Consider the following 20,751-nt stretch of genomic DNA (forward strand, 5'->3'; position numbering starts at 1 on the left):
TTTTCATCTAGTGTTATGGCATCTGATCTTACATTTAGGTTTTAATACATTTTGAGTGTATTTGTATATATGGTGTAAGTAAATGTTCTAATTTCACTGTTTCACATGTAGCTGTTCAGTTTTTTCCAGCACCATTTATTGAAGAGACTATCTTTTCCCTGTTGTATGTTATTAACTCCTTTGTCATAGATTGATTGACCATAAGTATGTGTCTTGACTTCTGGGCCCTCTATTCTGTTCCATTGATCTAAGTGTCTATTTTTGTGCCCGCATTATACTGTTTTGATTACTGTGGCTTTGTAGTATAGTCTGAATTCAAGGCACATGATAGCTCCAGTGTTGTTCTGTTTTGTCAAGATTTCTTTGGCTATTAAGTCTTTTGTGGTTCCATATAAATTTTAGGGTTATTTGTTCTAGCTCTGTGAAAAATGTCATAGATATTTAGATAGGGATTGCATTAGGACTGCAGATTCCTTTGAATAGTATGGACATTTTAACTATTATTTTTTTCCCAATTCATGAACACAGATTATATTTCCATTTATTTGTATCATATTCAATTTCATTCATCAGAATGTTATAATTTTCAGAGTACAGGTATTTTATCTCCTTGGTTAATTTTACCCCTGAGTAGTTTATTCTTTTTGATGCAGTTTTAAATGTGATTGTTTTCTTGCTTTCTCTTTCTGATAGTTAATTATTAGTGCATAGACAAGCAACAGATTTCTGTGTATAAATCCTGTATACTGTAGCTTCACTTAATTTACTGGTGAGCTTTAATAGTTTTTTGGTGATGTGTAGGATTTTCTCTGTTTAGTATCATGCCATCTGACAGAGGATGAGATGGCTGGATGGCATCACTGACTCGATGGACGTGAGTCTCAGTGAACTCCGGGAGTTGGTGATGGACAGGGAGCCCTGGCGTGCTGCAGTTCATGGGGTCGCAAAGAGTCAGACACGACTGAGCGACTGATCTGATCTGATCTGATCTGCAAACAGTGACACTTTTTTTTTTTTTCCAATTAGTATTTTTATTTCTTTTTCTTGTCTGATTGCTATGACTAGGACTTCCAGCACCATGTTGAAAAAAACTGGCAAGAGGGGACATCCCTGTCTTATTGCTCAGCTTAGGGAAAATGCTTTTAGCTTTTCACCCATTGATTATGATGTCAGCTATGATGACATAGCTGACAGTCAATGGACAGTCCTCCAGTCCATTCTGAAGGAGATCAGCCCTGGGATTTCTTTGGAAGGAATGATGCTAAAGCTGAAACTCCAGTACTTTGGCCACCTCATGCGAAGAGTTGACTCATTGGAAAAGACTCTGATGCTGGGAGGGATTGAGGGCAGGAGGAGAAGGGGACAACAGAGGATGATTGGCTGGATGGCATCACTGACTCGATGGACGTGAGTCTGAGTGAACTCCGGGAGTTGGTGATGGACAGGGAGGCCTGGCGTGCTGCGATTCATGGGGTCACAAAGAGTCGGACATGACTGAGCGACTGAACTGAACTGAACTGAAAGTTAAATAACATGCAAAATACTAAATAAATACTAAATAGATAGAATATTAAATAAATGGAATACTAAATAATTTTCAGATTAACTATATATAATGTAGCTCAACAGTAGCTGATGAGTACCATAGCAGGGTCATTCATGCCTACTTTTTAGGAAAAAAATGAATTTGAATTTTTGGAAAACTGCAGAAAACAAAGCAAAATAGAATTCCTTAGAAAATAGGAAATGACTTTGTTAAGGTGGTTGGGAATTGTTCTCCCAATTCCTGGATAAAATTTGGGTGTCCCCACTTCAGGTTCTGAATTTGCCAGAAATCACTCCAACCAGAATTACTGATGATTTATATTCTATAAATCTATCTTCAAAAAAATAGCATGATTGACAACTGTAGAGCTATCAGAAAACCTTCATTATATTTTACTTGAAGGTCAAAAATGATGGCCAGTCCAGAATACATTTTTCCATGACCTGATTTAAAACAAGAAAGTTGCTGAAATGAGTAGAAAGTCAATAATCCTGATTCTAAAAGAGTACCATTTCCTTTAAAATGATAATAAAGTAGTTTATTCATCTGTGAAAATCTGGCTCATATCAGCTCAGTTCAGTTCAGTTGCTCAGTCATGTCCACTCTTTGCGACCCCATGGACTGCAGTGTGCCAGGCCTCCCTGTCCATCACCAACTCCCAGAGTTTATTCAGACTCATGTCCATTGAGTCGGTGATGCCATCCAACCATGTCATCCTCTGTCGTCCCCTTCTCCTCCTACCTTCAATCTTTCCCAGCATCAGGGTTTTTTCCAATGAGTCAATTCTTTGCATCAGGTGGCCAAAGTATTGGAGATTCAGCTTCAACATCAGTCCTTCCAATGAATATTCAGGACTGATTTCCTTTAGGATGGACTAGCTGAATCTCATTGCAGTCCAAGGGACTCTCAAGAGTCTTCTCCAATACCATAGGTCAAAAGCATCAATTCTTTGGCACTCAGCTTTCTTTATAGTCCAACTCTCATATCCATACATGACTACTGGAGAAACCATAGCCTTGACTAGATGGACCTTTGTTGGCAAAGTAATGTCTGTGCTTTTTAACATGCTGTCTGCTGCTGCTGCTAAGTCACTTCAGTCGTGTCCAACTCTGTGCGACCCCATAGACGGCAGCCTACCAGGCTCCCCCATCCCTGGAATTCTTCAGGCAAGAACACTGGAGTGGGTTGCCATTTCCTTCTCCAGTGCATGAAAGCGAAAAGTGAAAGTGAAGTCTCTCAGTCATGTCCGACTCGTAGCGATCCCATGGACTGCAGCCTACCAGGTTCCTCTGTCCATGGGATTTTCCAGGCAAGAGTACTGGAGTGGGTTGCCATTGCCTTCTCTGAATATGCTATCTAAGTTAGTCATAACTTTTCTTCCAAGAAGCAAGGATGTTTTAATTTAATGACTGCAATCACCATCTGCAGTGATTTTGGAGCCCCCTAAAATAAAGTCTGTCTCTGTTTCCACTGTTTCCCCATCTATTTGCCATGAAGTGATGGGACCAGATGCCATCATCTTAGTTTTCTGAATGTTGAGCTTAAAGCCAACTTTTTCACTCTCCACTTTCACTTTCATCAAGAGGCTCTTTAGTTCTTTTTCACTTTCTGCCATAAGGGTGGTGTCATCTGCATATCTGAGGTTATTGCTATTTCTCCCGACAATCTTGATCCGAGCTTGTGCTTCATCCAGCCTAGCATTTCACATGATGTACTCTGCATAGAAGTTAAATAAGCAGGGTGACAACATACAGCCTTAACTTCCTCCTTTCCTAATCTGCAACCAGTCTGTTGTTCCAAGTCCAGTACTAACTGTTGCTTCTTGAACTGCATACAAATTTCTCAGGAGACAGGTCAGGTGGTCTGGTATTCCCATCTCTTTCAGAATTTTCCACAGTTTATTGTGATCCACACAAAGGCTTTGGCATAGTCAATAATGCAGAAATAGATGTTTTTCTGGAACTCTGTTGCTTTTTTGATAATCCAGTGGATGTTGGCAATTTTATCTCTGGTTCCTCTGCCTTTTCTAAAACCAGATTGAATATCTGGAAGTTCACGGTTCATGTACTGTTGAAGCCTGTCTTGGAGAATTTTGAGCATTACTTTACTAGTGTATGAGATGAGTGCAATTGTGTGGTAGTTTGAACATTCTTTGGCATTTCCTTTCTTTGGGATTGGTATTAATACTGACCTTTTCCAGTCCTGTGACCACTGCTGAGTTTTCCATATTTGCTGGTATATTGAGTGCAGCACTTTCACAGCATCATCTTTCAGGATTTGAAATGGCTCAATTGGAATTCCATCACCTCCACTAGCTTTGTTTGTAGTGATGCTTCCTAAGACCCACTTGGCTTCACATTCCAGGATGTCTAGCTCTAGGTGAGTGATCACACCATCGTGGTTATCTGGGTCATGAAGATCTTTTTTGTATAGTTCTTCTGTGTATTCTTGTCACCTCTTCTTGATATTTTCTGCTTCTGTTAGGTCCATACCATTTCTGTCCTTTATTGTGCCCATTTTTGTGTGAAATATTCCCTTGGGTATCTCTAATTTTCTTGAAGAGATCTCTAGTCTTTCCCATTCTGTTGTTTTCCTCTATTTCTTTGCACTGATCACTGAGGAAGGCTTTCTTATCTCTCCTTGCTGTTCTTTGGAACTCTGAATTCAAATGGGTATATCTTTCCTTTTCTTCTTTGCTTTTTGCTTCTCTTCTTTTCACAGCTATTGTAAGACCTCCTCACAAAGCCATTTTTCTTTTGCATTTCTTTTCCATGGGGATGGTCTTGGTTCCTGTCTCCTGTACAACATCATGAACCTCCATCCATAGTTCTTCAGGCAATCTTTCAGATGTAATCCCTTGAATCTATTTGTCATTTCCACTGTATAATCAGGGATTTGATTTAGGTCATACCTGAATGGTCTAGCGGTTTTCCCTACTTCAATTTAAGTCTGAATTTGGCAATAAGGAGTTCATGATCTGTGCCACAGTCCACTCCCGGTTTTGTTTTTGCTGACTATATGGAGCTTCTCCATCTTTGGCTGCAAAGAATGTAATCAATCTGATTTCAGTATTGACCATCTGGTGATGTCCATGTGTAGAGTATTCTCTTGTGTTGGAAGAGGTGTTTGCTATGACCAGTGTGTTCTCTTGGCAAAACTCTATCGCCCTTTGCCCTGTTTCGTTCTGTACTCCAAGGCCAAATTTGCCTGTTACTCCAAGTATTCATTGATTTCCTACTTTTGCATTTCAGTCCCCTGTATAATGAAAAGGACATCTTTTTTGTGTGTTAGTTCTGGAAGGTCTTGTAGGTCTTCATAAAATCGTTCAGCTTCAGCTTCTTCAGCATTACTAGTTGGGGCATAGACTTGGATTATCGTGATATTGAGTGGTTTGCCTTGAAAACGAACAAGAGATCATTCTGTTATTTTTGAGATTGCATCCAGATACTGCATTTTGGACTCTTTTGTTGACTATGATGGCTACTCCATTTCTTCTAAGGGATTCTTGCCCACAGTAGTAGATATAATGGTCAGCTGAGTTAAATTTACCCATTCCAGTCCATTTTAATTTGCTGATTCCTGAAATGTCGATGATCAGTCTTGCAGTTTTTTGTTTGACCACTTCCAATTTGCCTTGATTCATGGACCTGACATTCCAGGTTCCTATGCAATATTGCTCTTTACACCATCGGACTTTGTTTCTATCACCAGTTTCATCCACAACTGCGTGTTAGTTTTGCTTTGGCTCCATCTCTTCATTCTTTCTGGAGTTATTTCTCCACTGATCTCCAGTAGCCTATTGGGCACAATCGACCTGGGGAGTTCATCTTTCAGTGTCTTATCTTTTTGCCTTTTCATACTGTTCATGGGGCTCTTGAGGCAAGAATACATATATTGCCCCCTTTTATGAGATTAATCCTCTACAATCTGTATTGAGTATGTTTAAAAAGAACCTTTTACAAGATACTGAAAAATGTTGCTATTGCACGTTGTATCAACTTTCTGGAAATGAAAATAAATGACTGCTCCTTCCAGCAAGGCCTCTAACTGGTCATAGATATTACCTTAGATTTCATGGTTATTGTAATAAGTTTTGTTACAGTGGAGAGGCATTGGGATTTAATCTCACTACACATTAAATACAGATGAAAGAAAATTTTATGTTTTATTTGGTTGTTGGATACAAAAAAACATGAAATCTGTGAGATGTTTAAGTCTTGGAGAGAACCAAATTTAGAATATAGAGCTCATTTGTAAAAAAAATCTTCATTCATTGCTAATGATCATCCCAGGAACAAAACTGTGCAGATTGGGATAGGGGGTGACTTTTCAGCCATCCACCATATTATAAATTGTTGGATAAATCTTTATAATGGAAATAGACACTGACAGATGATTACTGAGAGAGCAAAGTTTAAATTAGTGTTGATTGAGGAGATATTCATTGTGGTCCAACTGCAAATATATAATTTTCTCTGCTATATGTGAAGAATATGTGTGACTTTCTTTCTTAATAGGTAACTTGTACTTATTTTGTAGACTCAGAATAAAATTTTGTGAGTACCAAATGCTGGTCGACATTGCTCCCTTTCTGATTTCACTTCTGACCATGGTATATTTTCTTTATTGTTCAGCCTCCAAAAGTCTGAGAAAAGTAAAAATTAGACCAGTGCTGTTCACCGTAAAGCAAATAACAGATTAATGAGAACTAACAAATTATTTTCTCATTTTAAGTCTCCTAAAATTAACTTAAATATTTGTACACTGGAATTTTTAGACTACATTTGCAAGTTTTCTATATTTCAAAAATTGTTTATTCTTTAGGACATAGCATTCTTAGAAGGTCTTAGTGAAAGCTGGCAGGGAAAGGAAATTATGGACAGATGAGTTAATTTTGTTTCTGATCATTTTAATAAAATTAGTTTGGTCATTGAAAAAACTAAAATTTAGGGATGAAAACTCTTTTTATTTTCTTTTTGTGTCACTTATATGATAGCTCTAGTTACAACCAGTACAGAAACTTGGGAAATGACTGATTAATAGAAATTTTGATAATTATGTATATGCCCCATGTAAAATAGTTTTTTGCAACAGTGATCTCTGAGTTCATTATATACTCTTCAGTGTATAGAAATTTTGCTGAGAATTTGATGCAGTGTCAGTTTTTATGAATATGAATATATCTACCCAACGTGTGTTTCTTAACATAAGGTCTGAGTGCTCCCAACTACATTTAAATAATTTCTAAGTTCTGAAGATACTGGTTTAAATACTTAGAAGACCTTATGTTAATTCTCTATTTCTCACAAATAAAACCAACAAAATTAAGTTGTATAAATAGCTTCCTTTTTTTTTTTGGTAGAATTTTGGCATTATCATCTATCTCTTTTTGATAGCTTGAGAATTAGTTATACCTCTGCCCAAAACTTAAAAAAAAAGAATCAATATTAGCTCTTACATACAGGACTTCACTGAGTTTTTAAATGTTCTCCCTTGTTAGAGGTGCATGTTACAGCTTGCCATTGTGGTCATTGTGGTTCATTTCATTAAGCTTCTTGTTCTATCTGCTTTCTTGAGACTTGGGAAACAGCATTTTTCTGAGTGATTGTACTATATTGTTCCAAATATAAGGCCACCCAGAATAGAAGGCAACCTCCAACTAGAAACAGCTCAAATATGGAGAAAGGCTGGGGGCCCAGAGCCCGGCGGGTCTTGCAGTGGTGGCAAGGGTGCCGAGGAATAGGACGATGCCTGCCCACTCTCCCGGTGAGTGAAGATGAGTCAGCTACTGATTTGCTTGTGCGTAACCAGATGGATTCTGTTGCTAGAGGAAAAGTTATACTGGGGGGAGAGAACAAGTCTGCACACATGAAGGAAAGTCATTGTGTGTCCAGATCAGGGGAGGGAAGGCGGGAATAGAGTCTTTTATCTTCTGAATAGTTACCTTCAGTGCTTTTCCCCCTGAACCTGGGGCTGAAAGTTGAATAACCCCAAACATTGAAGAAGGAGAAAGGTACCTACACCTTTTTTTTGAAAAGGGATTGTCAGTGACCATGAAAATGAACTGTTAGACACCACCAGAAGTGTCAAGACCAGCTCGGAAAATTATTCCTTGCCCTTTCAAACTGACCGCTGACCCAAGCGGTGGTGTGTGCACTGTGTGTGGTCATGTGTGGCTTTAAAACAAGCAACCCCAAAGCTGGGACTCTCATTTCCAATTTCAGTAAGATTTTTTTCTTTTTAAATTCCCAGTCTCCTGAGTCAGCCAAGATACAATTTAAATAAGCAGGCTAAATCTTATTGAAATAAACTCCAAGGGACTCTTTTAAAATATTTTTTGTGCTAGTATTTTACCCAGTAGCATATTTTAAAAAGTACTTTAGTGAAAACATATTATTCAACTGAGACTATGTATTGATGGAGCCCAGAGCCTAGAGAAAGCCCAGATAAAACTCTACCAATCAGCACTAGAAATCTAAAGTTTTATTTTATAGTAACTAAATGAGATGTGACAGAAAGAATGAGGTGCTTGTTTCTGTTATAATCAAGAAAACTATTTAGCATCTATTAGTGTACAACTTAACCTGCATTCAGTAACCCTTGCAGCTACACAAAAAACTACATGAAATATGAAACTTTACCTTTCTAATGATGACTAAGTCCATGGCTTGCAAAGCAGATTTGAAGTAGAGCTTGAATCCGTGAATAAGTTGCCTGCCACCACCTCTTCCTCCTTCCCTCACCTATGTAGCTTCCACTGTAGCTTTTGTGATGATGATGGTGGTGAAACTTCTTTAATAAAAGGGTATGTCTTTCTGAGTAGGCAGGACTGTCCTTAAGTCTAAACAATGCTAAATTGCCCAAAGAATGTGGTTTAGGGAAGCTACTTATCATTGATTTCAGAAATTCTCTTAAACCAAATTACCCTGAAAGATAGAGGTCCTGTGCCCAAGGGCAAAGAAGCTAGAATTGGACATGCCTACCACATTTTGTCAGATCTGGGATTTGAAACAGGCTGGGCAGAAAAGGAAGAATTTGCAGGGTGTTTGTTCCAGAAGGGGAGGGATCTTGCCTGACAAGTTAGATTACCATTCAGAGGAAACAGCACTGCAGTGGTGGAGCCCAAATGAGACGTGAATGTGAATTCTGTATAACCTCAGAAACCTTTTCCGAAGAGTTCCTAAGGGTGGTACCTGTAAGGAAAGAGAATAGTAGAGAACCAGAGCTTTTCAGGGAAGAACTTCCTTTAGTTCCTCATTTGTTTTGGAAATATTTGATTTCTACAAAGGAAGAGAATGTCCAAATTTGGTGGTTGGATGGGGGGCATGTGCCTGTTATTAATCATCTTTAAACTTCATATAGATTACTTTCTATTATTTGTTTTAGGTACTCTATGATTGATATGATTCAAATTACAACAAAACAAACCTTATATTTTTTTCCCAGAGCGGGTTGGGCTGTGACAATTGTATGTCCTATGTCATCACCTGCTATTAATTGCATCATTAATTTCAGTGGCAAACAGAAGCTGGAAGGTCACCTAAATGTCATAATCCATGGCTTCCTCTCCCTGTTGGCTAATGAGGGTGGGGGCAGGACCTGACCTGATTGCGTAGGAAAGAACATGGCCTCAGTTGGCTTGTGAGATGGCAAGGACAGCCTTCAGGGACATATAGATAGAAAGGACAGTGACGAGGGAATGGATAAGATATTCCCAATTCATTATAAATGATAATCTCTGTAAAAATCAATAGCAAGAGTTAATTTCTCTGCAGTTAGCACGGTTTGTGTAAAACCCATACCTGTAACTGTTGCTGTGCTCAGCTTCTCCCACCCATCCCTAAAATGCACATCACAGAAGCGCTCCTGTGGATGCTAGAAAATTAATGTCCCAGATCACTGTTGTTTCTTCCTACCAAGAATCCACACATGCTGCGCCTTCCATGGCTCCTTCTCAGGGGATTAGATTCATAGGGTCAAGTTAAAGGGAACAGTTATTAATCTAGTAGGTATGAAAAAATCTGCAGATTTGTTGATGGATAGAAATTAAAATCTCTCAGACCCTAAAAACAGGAAAATTCCCATTAGATTGTTTTTGCTAGGAGGGTAGATCACTGATGTTCTTTTTCTTTCCTGATCCATTAATATTTTTCCTAAGGAGCCCTGGAAAAAGTGACATTTTTACTTTTTCCCATTTCCTGTATGGGCGACTGTGACTTTTGCAGGTCAAATTAATAATGCCCAGGTTCTGACTTCTCAGCAATTCAGTTGAAAAGTCACTAAACTACAAATTTATAATTTGCAATCTGTTTTTTTTTTCATTTTTTAAAAGTTCATAAAATAAGAGAATTCTTGAAGAAAATGTTGCATATGGTTAAATCTCTTTGGGAAATGTTCCGCCATAGGTAAGGGACACCATTTCTCCAATGTGATGTATCTGCATTTTCTGAGACATATGGAATATGGCATTTGTCATGCTGAGTGAGCATTTTAACTCAAATGTGGAGTAACTCACAAATTCCCTACTCTTGAGTATCTTTAAGTTTCAAAAATCATTCTTAAAATGTTCTTAATGGGCATTCCTTAGGGGGCATTGCTCTCTTCAGTAAATCAGAGCTGACATCTGGAAATGCATAGAGATGGCTCTTGGTTAGCTTTTTTTTTGCTGGTCAAGCAGCAAGTGTATTCCAATTAACAGGTTGATAGCATCTTATGACAGGCTAGGGAAAAAAAGGCTAATTCTCATTTGGCAGTGAAATTGAATATTGAATGACATCTCTTCAGTTATAAACGACTTTTGTTTTAATAACAAAGTTGTTGATTTTCTACTAAGGGTTCTTTTAGGTTGTCATCTGGGGCTGATGGGAGTAACAGTTCACCCAACTCTCCAGCTAGCTTCAGTGGACATACCACACCTTCTCAGCAGCCTGAACCCGTGGTACACTCTCTTAAGGTAACCAACTGTGTACAACCATTTCTTCAGTACTTCAGTTGTGTTGTGGCTTGTTCACTATAGTCTGGTAATCCTCACGGTCTCGTTTTAACCATAGATACTTTATTTTTTGACCCCTATGGTATACTTTTTTTTTAATATTAAGTTTTGAAGAATGATTTTAATTTTATAAACTAATAGTGGGTTTGAGTACTTATGGTTGAATTGAATCTCTAATTTTATCATTTTGTTTTGAGTAATGTGATTCATATCTATCTGCATTGAAGTTGAAGTCTGATGTGCATGTATGTGTAAAATATTGTTACAGGTATTTTCTGTGCAATGTTTGTAGCATGGACGTCTTCAAATACAGGAACTTAATAGGTAGCCAAAATAACGAAGGATACCATATTTTTCTTTTTGCAACTGAAGTACGTTGTGCAACTTACTAAAAAAAAGTTTTCAAATAAACAAAAGCCTACTCTGTTCACCACTAAATAGAAATTAAGTCTTCAAAGTCTAGTTAATGCCTCTTTATAGACTATAGAAAATAGACATCTGGTCTTATTCATAAAGATATATTATTTTTGGCTTATAATTAAGATTCTGAAATAAAGAAAGATGTGGCTTAAATTTATAGTTTATTTTTTTTACCAGTAATGAGCTTTCCAATAAGTAAAATTAATAATATGCAATATGAATATTTACCTAAGAAGAAACTGCAGGCAATAAAAATCATATTAAAACCTGAGACAATTCCTTGAAATTTCATCAGCTCCAAAGTATAAAACACTGTCCTCCAAATTATCTCTAATTCCTAACATGTCGTACAGAGTCGGACATGACTGAAGCGACTTAGCATGCATGCATGCGTTGGAGAAGGAAATGGCAACCCACTCCGGTATTCTTGCCTGCAGAATCCCAGGGACAGAGGAGCCTGGTGGCCTGCTGTTTATGGGGTTGCACAGAATCGGACACTACTGAAACGACTTAGCAACAACAGCAGCAGCCTTGACTAAACCTTTCTGAGCCATAAAGTAGGTAGAGTGCTTCGGTCCTGCTTTTGCCACATGGATTTCACAACTTTTCTAAAGTTGTTTTGGTTTCAGAATGATTTATCCACAGGCTGATGAGGCACTCTTATGCAGGGGGCCACACTGTCCTTGGCACGCAGAAAAGCAAAGAAGTAGATGAGAACTTCAAAATATTTACTTGACTTGAGGATGATTGTTTTAGCAGTTGATTTAGCTCCCTCATTACATTTTGCTGTAACTTAGATGAAATGAGTGTGCTTCTCCCAAGCACTTACAGATTGCTGATAAGGGGAGGTGGTAGAACTATGCTGGGGGCCAGTGGCAATGAACTTGGTGTTTCCTGTTTCGATTGGGAAACGTCACAAAATGAACAACTGAGGGGAATTTGTGGGAAGGCACACCAGAATGAGGGGCCCTCCCTGCCCTTTGTCTGACAGCTGCTGGTTTATCAACTGGCTTGCTCTTAGCAACAGCATTTGGATACTGTTTAGTATGAACAGCATGCTAAACAAGCTGTTACTTGAGCATAAATCAGGCACTAGCAATCTGAAAGCACTTTAGAAATGGAAAAATGAAGGAGTGGCTTCAAGCCTGTAGTATTGGTATCTACACATGCTCCAGAAATGACACACTGCCCTGCTTTCCAAACTGAAGCCTGTTTCAGCCCATTGCCTTATTCAACGACAAGTGCAGTTGGAATCAGATCAGTGTAGTGGGTCACACTGCCATCTTTTCCTGGTTTCTCAGCGCAGCTGTGGTAGTATGGCCTAAAAGGAAGGGGAGGGCAAGGAAGAGCTCTTCAGTTTTCTCCAAATTCATACAAAATTTTGTCTTGAGAGGAAGATATTATGTTATAATCAGAACACATTAAGTGTCCTCACTTGGCTGATGGGTAATGCTGAGCAACTAAAGCACCTTGATTGAGTAACTGGAGGCTCTTTGAATATAGAATGCATTTGCTTCCATGAGTTGAGACAGACATATGTGCAAGCATAGCCTCTGGGAAACGCATCTTTGGAATACCTCAACATAAAAAAGAATGTAGCCTCTTGACATGTTTTGTTTTTAAAAGGTTACCAATCTAGAGCTGATTTATATCATTTTTTTCTGTTCTGAAAGTAGCAGTTGAAACAGTGGCTCAGTTTCTCATCTTCTCGTAAAGTTTTAAAAATTTCTAAACTTTAACTCCATGGTCATAGTTTGGGGGAAAGAGTCGTAAATCAACGAGAGGAATTAGTCCACTTGAAATACGCCACATTTTTCTTGCTTTAAAATTCATAACTATTAATTGGAGCTTCACTTCATTTAGCAGAAATTAACTGATTTGAAGTACACGTCTCTCAGGTGCATAATAAATCGAATTTGTGGGCAAGTGAGCTTGTTCCAAGGAGTGCCTTAAGTTTTCTATGAATATTCATTGGGCATCATCAATAATTTCCTCTAAGTATAAAAAGAATGTGAACTGACTCTGTAGGGTTCTGCTTCAGGCCTTTAAGTGTGAATTCTCAGGTGACAGCTTTAGGTGTGGCCATCAGCGTTGACCGTGGCAGTAGAACCAAGGGGTTTAGCAGTGTTACAGTTCAGTCTGGATTATACAGGAGCTTTTAGGAAAAACATTTTTTTAATACTACATCAGTGATTTGATTTAGAAGCTGATGTAGAGAAAAATAACAAACAGCACTCAAGGCCAAAGTTTTGTCTTGTTTTGTACTAAATAGAGTATTGACATGAAACTTTTAAAGACATTTTGAACAGAATCTTATTCTCAATTCATTTAGGAATAATTTAGAGAGGTAGAATCTAAAATTGTTTAAAAACACCTCATTCTCAGATGAAAAATGAAAAATGCTTAGTGTTGCTCACATATTTTCACAACTGGGGAGCCATTGCTTCTCTTTGCTTTTGTCAAAGAGCTGTCTCCACAGTCCTGTCCTAGACACCAGGAACACACCCAGGCAAGGACTCTGAGGGCAGTAACGTTCATGTTAAAAGTTCTTATGGGTTCTGACGAGTTTCACCTGTCACTATTATCCTTTTTAGTCATTTTTTCTGTAGGCCGTGTCTACATATCATTTGGACTGTTGAGTAATATAATTAATTACATGCCAGTCTTTACAATGGAGCAAGATTTATTGACTGTCTCCAAATGGTTGACAGTCAGCTTTATCTTAATGACCAAATTAACTAAATGCATCTAATTGTTTTGGACATGAATGAATTCAATTGACTATTAGTGATGCAGTAGATTGCTCTTAATGGCCATTTGAAAATCAAGTAGAATTGACTCCAGATAGCTTTCAGAACAATCAACTCTTTTAAAAGATTTTGCCATATACTAACCTACTCTGATATGCAGACATGGAAAAAAACTAAGGTTTTTTTTTTTCTTTTTACAAAGTGGAGCTCCTTGATGATTTTTATTCATAACTAACAAACTTTTTTTTTCCATGTGAAATTTGCTTTTCTTTTTCAACAAATCCAGGTCTTGGATGTTCAGGAAACTATAGATCGTCAACAGGGTAAAGAGTATGAACATGACCTTAGTGAGACAGAAAAAGCTATAGTCAGAGAAATGTGCAATGTAAGTTTAATGTGCTTTATTGTGTATTCTGTGTTGAAAGCCTCATCATAGCTTAGATTTTGCTTCATGAATACCTACTTTTAAAATGCTGGCTAAATGCCTTTATTTTTTTATGTAAAAGTAAAACCAAACCTTGAGTTTCTTTAGTAAATGTTATTGTGGTATTTTTTAACACAATAATCATGTAAAATATGCAGGTGAGCAAGAATCGGCCAATTCTGTGTTCCAGAATGAACTGTGAAAGTTTCTGAACAATAAATTTCCTAAAATGTTATTAGTTTTGATAAAATAGATCAGTTTCCATTTCATAGTTTTCCTTAAAGAGCAGTGTTTAAAAACCTATGATAAACAAAGAAAACACAACCTTCTGCAGATTATTTGTAGCAATACTTGGGGAAAAAAAATCACCATCTTAATATTGGGTTGGCCATAAAGTTTGTTCTGTTTTTTCCATAGAAATTGGAGTGAACTTCTTAGCCAACCCAATAGGTAATATTTGCTAAGTTCTTCATTCATATGAGGTGTGCTTCATGTCATGCCCAGCAGTATCTCAAAATAGTAAGAGAGAGATATGAACTTAAGAGATAAACACACAGAAATCTACCTATGAAATCACAGAAATACAGTGGGGGAAAAAAAAAAGAAGACATGCTATTTTCACAATGCTTAGCCTGTGTAATTGTTATTGAGGTTTGGATTTGATTAATCTTAATTTTAATTTTTGAGTAATATGCTTTGGATATATCATTTAATCAAGAATATAATTTGTGGAATTTATTTAAAAACTAAGTAGAATATGATGGGGAAGACATTTGTTAAAAGCAAAAATTCATGGTCAGTTATTTTAAGCTTTGATTTGAATTGGTGTTCATTGTACTATTATCCTTTGTTCATTAGGATATCAAAATTGCTTAGAAATACCCTTCAGCTTTAGGCTATTAGGACCAGGTATCTCCTTTACCTACCTCCCTGAGGCATTCCTAGAATCCAGGAAATGTTAAATAAGTCCCATGGGCATTTAGCGCTCTTGCCCCAGCACGTGTAGTCTCTTGCTTGCCTGTAGTGGTGTCTTTCTTACATATCTGTTGTCTGTTTTCAAATGGTCATTGGTTCTAGATGTCATGATTTCCTAAATGTATCACTATTTGTCTTCTGTAGCTTTTTGTCTGTCCTTAAGCTTTTCAATTTGAACACCTGCCTCAGATAAATTTTAAAGTTCAAACATTAGGAATTGTAAAACTGGAAGGGACCATAGAAGGTCATATCTTCAGTGGTTCTCAGAGTCATATTGAGCCTCCTTCATAATTCAGAAGTCTGGGTTTCGCACCAGATCTTGGGCAATCGGGGTAGGAACTCTCATTTTATACTTGAAGAAACTAAGATTCTGAAATTAAGTTACTTGCCGCAAATTGTCCTCTAGTGAATAGGGAAGTCAGGCATATACCCAGATTTTCTCTGAGGACCAGCTCTTTCCACTTTCCCAATTGTAGTGAATCTAGGCACTTCCATTTTCTTTCTCAAGAATGAAAATCAATGTATCTTACAGAGGAAACCATCTCTATTGTGCTCAATGCCAGAATTTGTCTCAATAAACACAGGACTGTTTCTTGTCTCTTTTTTTGATGAAATATTTTTAGATATTAGAAAATTTATTTCGTAGAGAAGGGACCCACTAATGAATTGGATCTTGATTAGTTTTGCATTGATCTTGATTTGCCTGTATTTCCAAAAATCCTTCAAAAGGACACACACAGTGGTAATTATTGTTGCCTTCAGAAAGCCAAGAGCTTTTTACCTTTGAAAGTTCTCTAGGGCATCTTTTCTGTTTTTGCCTTTGGTCACCGAAATTTGAGAAACAAAAAAAGTAAATTAGTTCAAATCTGATTGTTAGCACTGTTATATTTGGAAACTATTTAAAAGCCACAAGAAAAAAAAAGTGTTGATTTAAAATATTTATGTCACCATTGTAAGTTATATCCACATCAAGAACACATAGCAAATATTGGAGAATAAACAAAAATACAGTTTGTGGGACAGTTTCAAAATTTCTAAGCAATAATGTATATAAGATTATGAAACCTATTAGAGGAATTATGGGCTTTTACAATAATGTTACACAAATGTCAAGCTTTCTCATAATGTGAAATCAGTTAAAAGACTCAGGTTTATATCCGTCTCTGGTATTCTTTCTGGAAATAGGTTAACATCTATACAGTCTTCCATTTTATAGATGTTAACAACCTTTCTTCACAGCACCATCATTTTGATTAGTAAGCATGTAGTGCTTCTAGTCTCTTCCAAGCTCTACCACAAAAATATACTGTTCTCTAAGAAACAGTATATTATCTATCTTTTTATAGTAATAGTTTTATCTTAGGTTTTTCTGTTTGGCCCTTGTCAGTTCCCTGAGAACAGCTGAGATACTTGACTGGCCCTGCATCTCAGTAACCATCTCAGATACCCAACTGGTCAGCTCTCTTACTTATTTAACAAGTCACTACTCTGTGTCTGTCTTAGTGTCTTTGGCTTATTTCAAAGTTCTGTCTTCTCTGAGTTTCCTTTCACCATGTAATTTCAGGGTTAAGGCCCATTACATTCTACATTTGAATACTTGGAGAGGGAGTTGTATCCAACACTTTGGAGTTGTAATCATCTAATGCCTTTTGTTCCTGATCATTTGAATCTATCCTTTGCTTCTAAACAAGACATCGAAGCATTCTGGGTAGATGTAATACCATTTAAGGGCTAGAAAGGGAAAGTCCATAGTGCCCGTTGGCTTCCTGATTCAGAATGTGTCCCTCTTCAGTCAGTGTATTGAGAAAGGACACTTCCCTAACAGCCTGAACCACTCACTGCTATGTATGCTCAGATGTGTCCGACTCTTTGCAACTCCATGGACTGTAGCTAGCCAGGCTTCTCTGTCCATGGGATTTCCCAGGCACAAATATTGCAATAGGTAGCCATTTCCTTCTTCAGGGGATCTTCCTGACCCAGGGATCAAATCCAGGTCTCCTGAATTACAGGTGGATTTTTTACCATCTAAGCTACTAGGAAATTCCCTCCCAAATATTTAAAGACCATAACTACAGCTCCCTTCAAATATGACAGGACATCTCTACCACATAGTAGTGTCTGCTAGTACACAGAGGTGAATTGTTCCATAGGTTTCAAAATGAAGGTAGACAGACCCCTACATGCTTATGTGTTACTATGATTAGAAACCTGCTTCACTGGAATATCTGCTCTTTTAAAAGAGAAAACAAAGAAGTATTGATGAACCAGCTGGTTTATGTTCATTAGAGCAATGTAAATTTCTGTGGAAGTAGTCAATCTGATCATAATCCTAACAGTGAAACACTAAGAGTTATGACTGTTACTATGTGGTTTCTTAATGTAGTATATTGGTATATCATTGTTGGATTCAGTGGTTTTACTTGTTGTTAATCTCACCCTTTGCTATTGTCCCTTTAAAATAGCCTGATTTTTAACATATTTTTTTTAGTGACTTTTGAATTTATTCTTATCTTTCCCCTGCATCTGAATGCTTTCTGTTGTCGTAATCTGAGATATACTATTGGGTAGCTAAAATTTATGATAACTAAAGCCCCCATTCGGAGAAGGCAATGGCACCCCACTCTAGTACTCTTGCCTGGAAAGTCCCATGGATGGAGGACCCTGGTGGGCTGCAGTCCGTGGGGTTGCTAAGAGTCGGACACGACTGAGCGACTTCACTTTCACTTTTCACTTTCATGCATTGGAGAAGGAAATGGCAACCCACTCCAGTGTTCTTGCCTGGAGAATCCCAGGGATGGGGGAGCCTGGTGGGCTGCCGTCTATGGGGTCGCACAGAGTCAGACTGAAGCGACTTAGCAGCAGCAGCAGCAGCAGCAGCAGCAGCAGCAGCAGCAAGGCCCCCATTCCACAGGGAAACAAGGGAAGTCAACGAGTGACCCTAAGGCTACTAGCTCAGGACTTTAAACCACTACAGACAGTGAAGCAGCTTTTATTCTTAGTTATTTAACATTTTAGTATTCCTCATTTTAGATGTATAATATAGGAACAAGGATGATTTTGTTCATGTATTCTTAACTACACATTAGAATCATGTTGACAGATTTAAAAAAAATAGACAACCCTACCTGTTTAAGAGTAATTCCTAGTGGACAGCCAGAGTTGAGGACCACTCTCATAACCAATGTAAGGTGGCCTATCATTTTGTAATTTTGACCCTGATTGCTAAAGAAGCATGGCACTCCTGTCTCTTGAGCAGTTCTCATGATTTAGAAACTTGCATCACATTTCATTTTATTTTTGAGCTCATTCGTGTGAATATTTTGTCTCTTGTCTTATATTCCTCTTTGTCCTTCGCATAGATTTCCCCCCTTAAAAAAAAACACAAAAACATACACACCCCTTTGTGGAACAGGACAATTAAGATGCTTACTCTTTTTCTTCTTTTTCTTAAGGTTGTATGGAGGAAACTTGGAGATGCTGCAGGTTCGTGTCCTGGAATTAGGCAACATTTGTCTGGAAACCAGTACAAGGGACCCATGTGAGATGTACTCTCTTTCAAACATGACATCACCACTGCCAGAGAGATAAGAGAGGAAAGAGTGGATTTCCACAGACCTGGAGCAATTGTACATTGCACATATTTTCCCTTGATAAAATTTAGTATGGCTAAAGTTGTATTTTTTGTCTCTCACTTTGATGTTCACTACAGTCCATCTCAAACAAGGTAGCTTTGAAAATCACCATTTTGGTTCCAATATTTTCATTAGAACTAAAATGTTTTTGACTCTTCAGATCTAAGATTGTAATGGGGAAACCTGCATGATTGGAAGAGTCCAGTAGAGCCTCAGCGGTTTTGATAGAATCGAATCATTGTATATCATGGTGGGAGTGTTCTACCATGTTGTTGAAGATAGCAAGTGGTTTCCAGCTTCCCAAGTTGGAGAGTTGGTCACCTATTATATTTTAGTCAATAAAATACTAGTTCCTGATGCATAATTAATTTGGATGCAAGATAAGGTTAGGTTTCTTGGATTTTGTTTTGACTTTTGAGGTACTAAAAATACCACATCAGTTTTCCTTACCAGCTAGAAGGGTAGCAGGACTTTGTCGAGTGCATTGTCAGAGTGCCATTTACTTAAATTGATCAAAGTAAATACATCTTTTCTTTTCATCTTAATGTATTATTCATGAAGACACATCTTGGGGACATATCAACCTCCATCTTCAGTGTATTCATTAATGTTAATATTAACAATTTCAATTAAAGAACAAGCAAACAATTTTTCTAAGTGTTTCCAGCTGTGAGATGTCAATTTCTACAATTTAGTTTCTAGACATGCTGTTATATTTAATAAACTTTCTGTAAACTTTAAAATATTGCACTGCATTTATGGAAAAAGCTTTCTTAGCCTACAGCAGCTATCTTAACGTTTTATGAAACTGACGCATGTCCTTCATTATTGAAGCTAAAAGCTCTTGTTCAGATTGCTTGAGATTTGAAAAGGAGGTGTGCTAGCTTTAGTTTTTCCTTATTTTTGGTATATATATATATATAAAGTAATAGACTGTGTGTATTGGAAATGCTATGATAGGTATTTTGTGTTTATTCAAATGCAATGATAGTTTCTTGTATGAATGTGCAAGAGGCCTGTGACCGAATGCTAACTTTATATTGTAATATAAAATTATAAAAGTAGGAATGCAACGATTCCCAGTTTTCTTCTAAATTACTCAGATTTGATTCATAGCAGATATTCTGTTGCTCTTGTTTTTAAGTGGGCTCATTATACATGTATTAATTGTCATTGGTGAAGGAATTGTTATACTTTTTTGAATGTTATTGTGATGAAAAGGCAATCCTATTCTCAGAAAATATTTATGAATTAATTTGCTATAGAATTATCTTTCTAATTATTGTAATTGGGTTACCATTTAAGCTTTTCTTTTAAAACGTTATATATTTTGAGAATATTATTAGTCTATAAGGGAAAATTGCTTGCTATATTTACACCTTTTCTGGAAAAGCTTTCATCCTTAAATTGTTGTATTCCTACACTCTGAAGACATTTAAAAAAAGTTTTGTGCCTGCAGTAGAACCTGCAGAAGCTAATACAAGGCACACTGGTCTTTTGACAAAATACTTGTGTAAATTTTGATACTGTATTAAAACTATTTTTTTAAAGTTCTAAAGTTAAAATTGAGTATCAAGTATATGTGTTCATCTTAGCAATGGTAATAAATTATTTAATCCCAGTGTTTTTTTCCTTCAGAATGTTTTCCCTAAATTGAGATTTTTCATAGTTGCTAAGTATCATATTGCTCATGTATGATGACAATAATGATAGAAATATAAAACAAAGGCATGTTTAAATATGCTCTTAAAGAGGGATTTCGTATTTAGAGATTCCTTAATTCACTATTTTTTTTAGTATAATGTAGTTAAAAAGTTTAGAATGATACTTAAGAATATTTAAAAATTAGGTATCTTTTACTTTTAATTCATATAGATTAATATTAAACCTCCATTATTTATTATTAAAATACTAGTAGACAGAAGGATATAAACTAGAAGGGAAGTATTAAAGAAATGGAAAACTTTGGTGTCTCTAAGAGACTTCTGCATTTTTGAGGAAAGAATGACTTA

The 20,751-nt window shown here is 37.0% G+C and overlaps 1 protein-coding gene across 9 annotated transcripts in view; it reads left to right on the forward strand.

Moving 5' to 3' along the window:
* Positions 1–20,379, forward strand: part of CCDC85A (coiled-coil domain containing 85A) — a 226,278-nt gene extending 205,899 nt beyond the window's left edge. Inside the window, exons 4-7 of one of the 9 annotated variants that reach the window (XM_024998768.2) lie at positions 7,178–7,312; positions 10,380–10,499; positions 13,995–14,093; positions 18,560–20,379. In XM_024998768.2, the coding sequence (XP_024854536.1) occupies positions 7,178–7,312; positions 10,380–10,499; positions 13,995–14,093; positions 18,560–18,649 (444 nt within the window). In that variant the 3' untranslated portion in view covers positions 18,650–20,379. Of the gene's footprint in view, positions 1–7,177; positions 7,313–10,379; positions 10,500–13,994; positions 14,094–18,559 lie in introns of those variants that run through there. The other 8 variants (XM_024998769.2, XM_024998770.2, XM_024998771.2 and 5 more) reach the window with 8 other exon arrangements.
* The last annotated feature ends 372 nt before the right edge of the window (positions 20,380–20,751 follow it).

This window comes from Bos taurus, chromosome 11 (assembly GCF_002263795.3).
Source record: "Bos taurus isolate L1 Dominette 01449 registration number 42190680 breed Hereford chromosome 11, ARS-UCD2.0, whole genome shotgun sequence".
NCBI classification, from domain to species: domain Eukaryota; kingdom Metazoa; phylum Chordata; class Mammalia; order Artiodactyla; family Bovidae; genus Bos; species Bos taurus.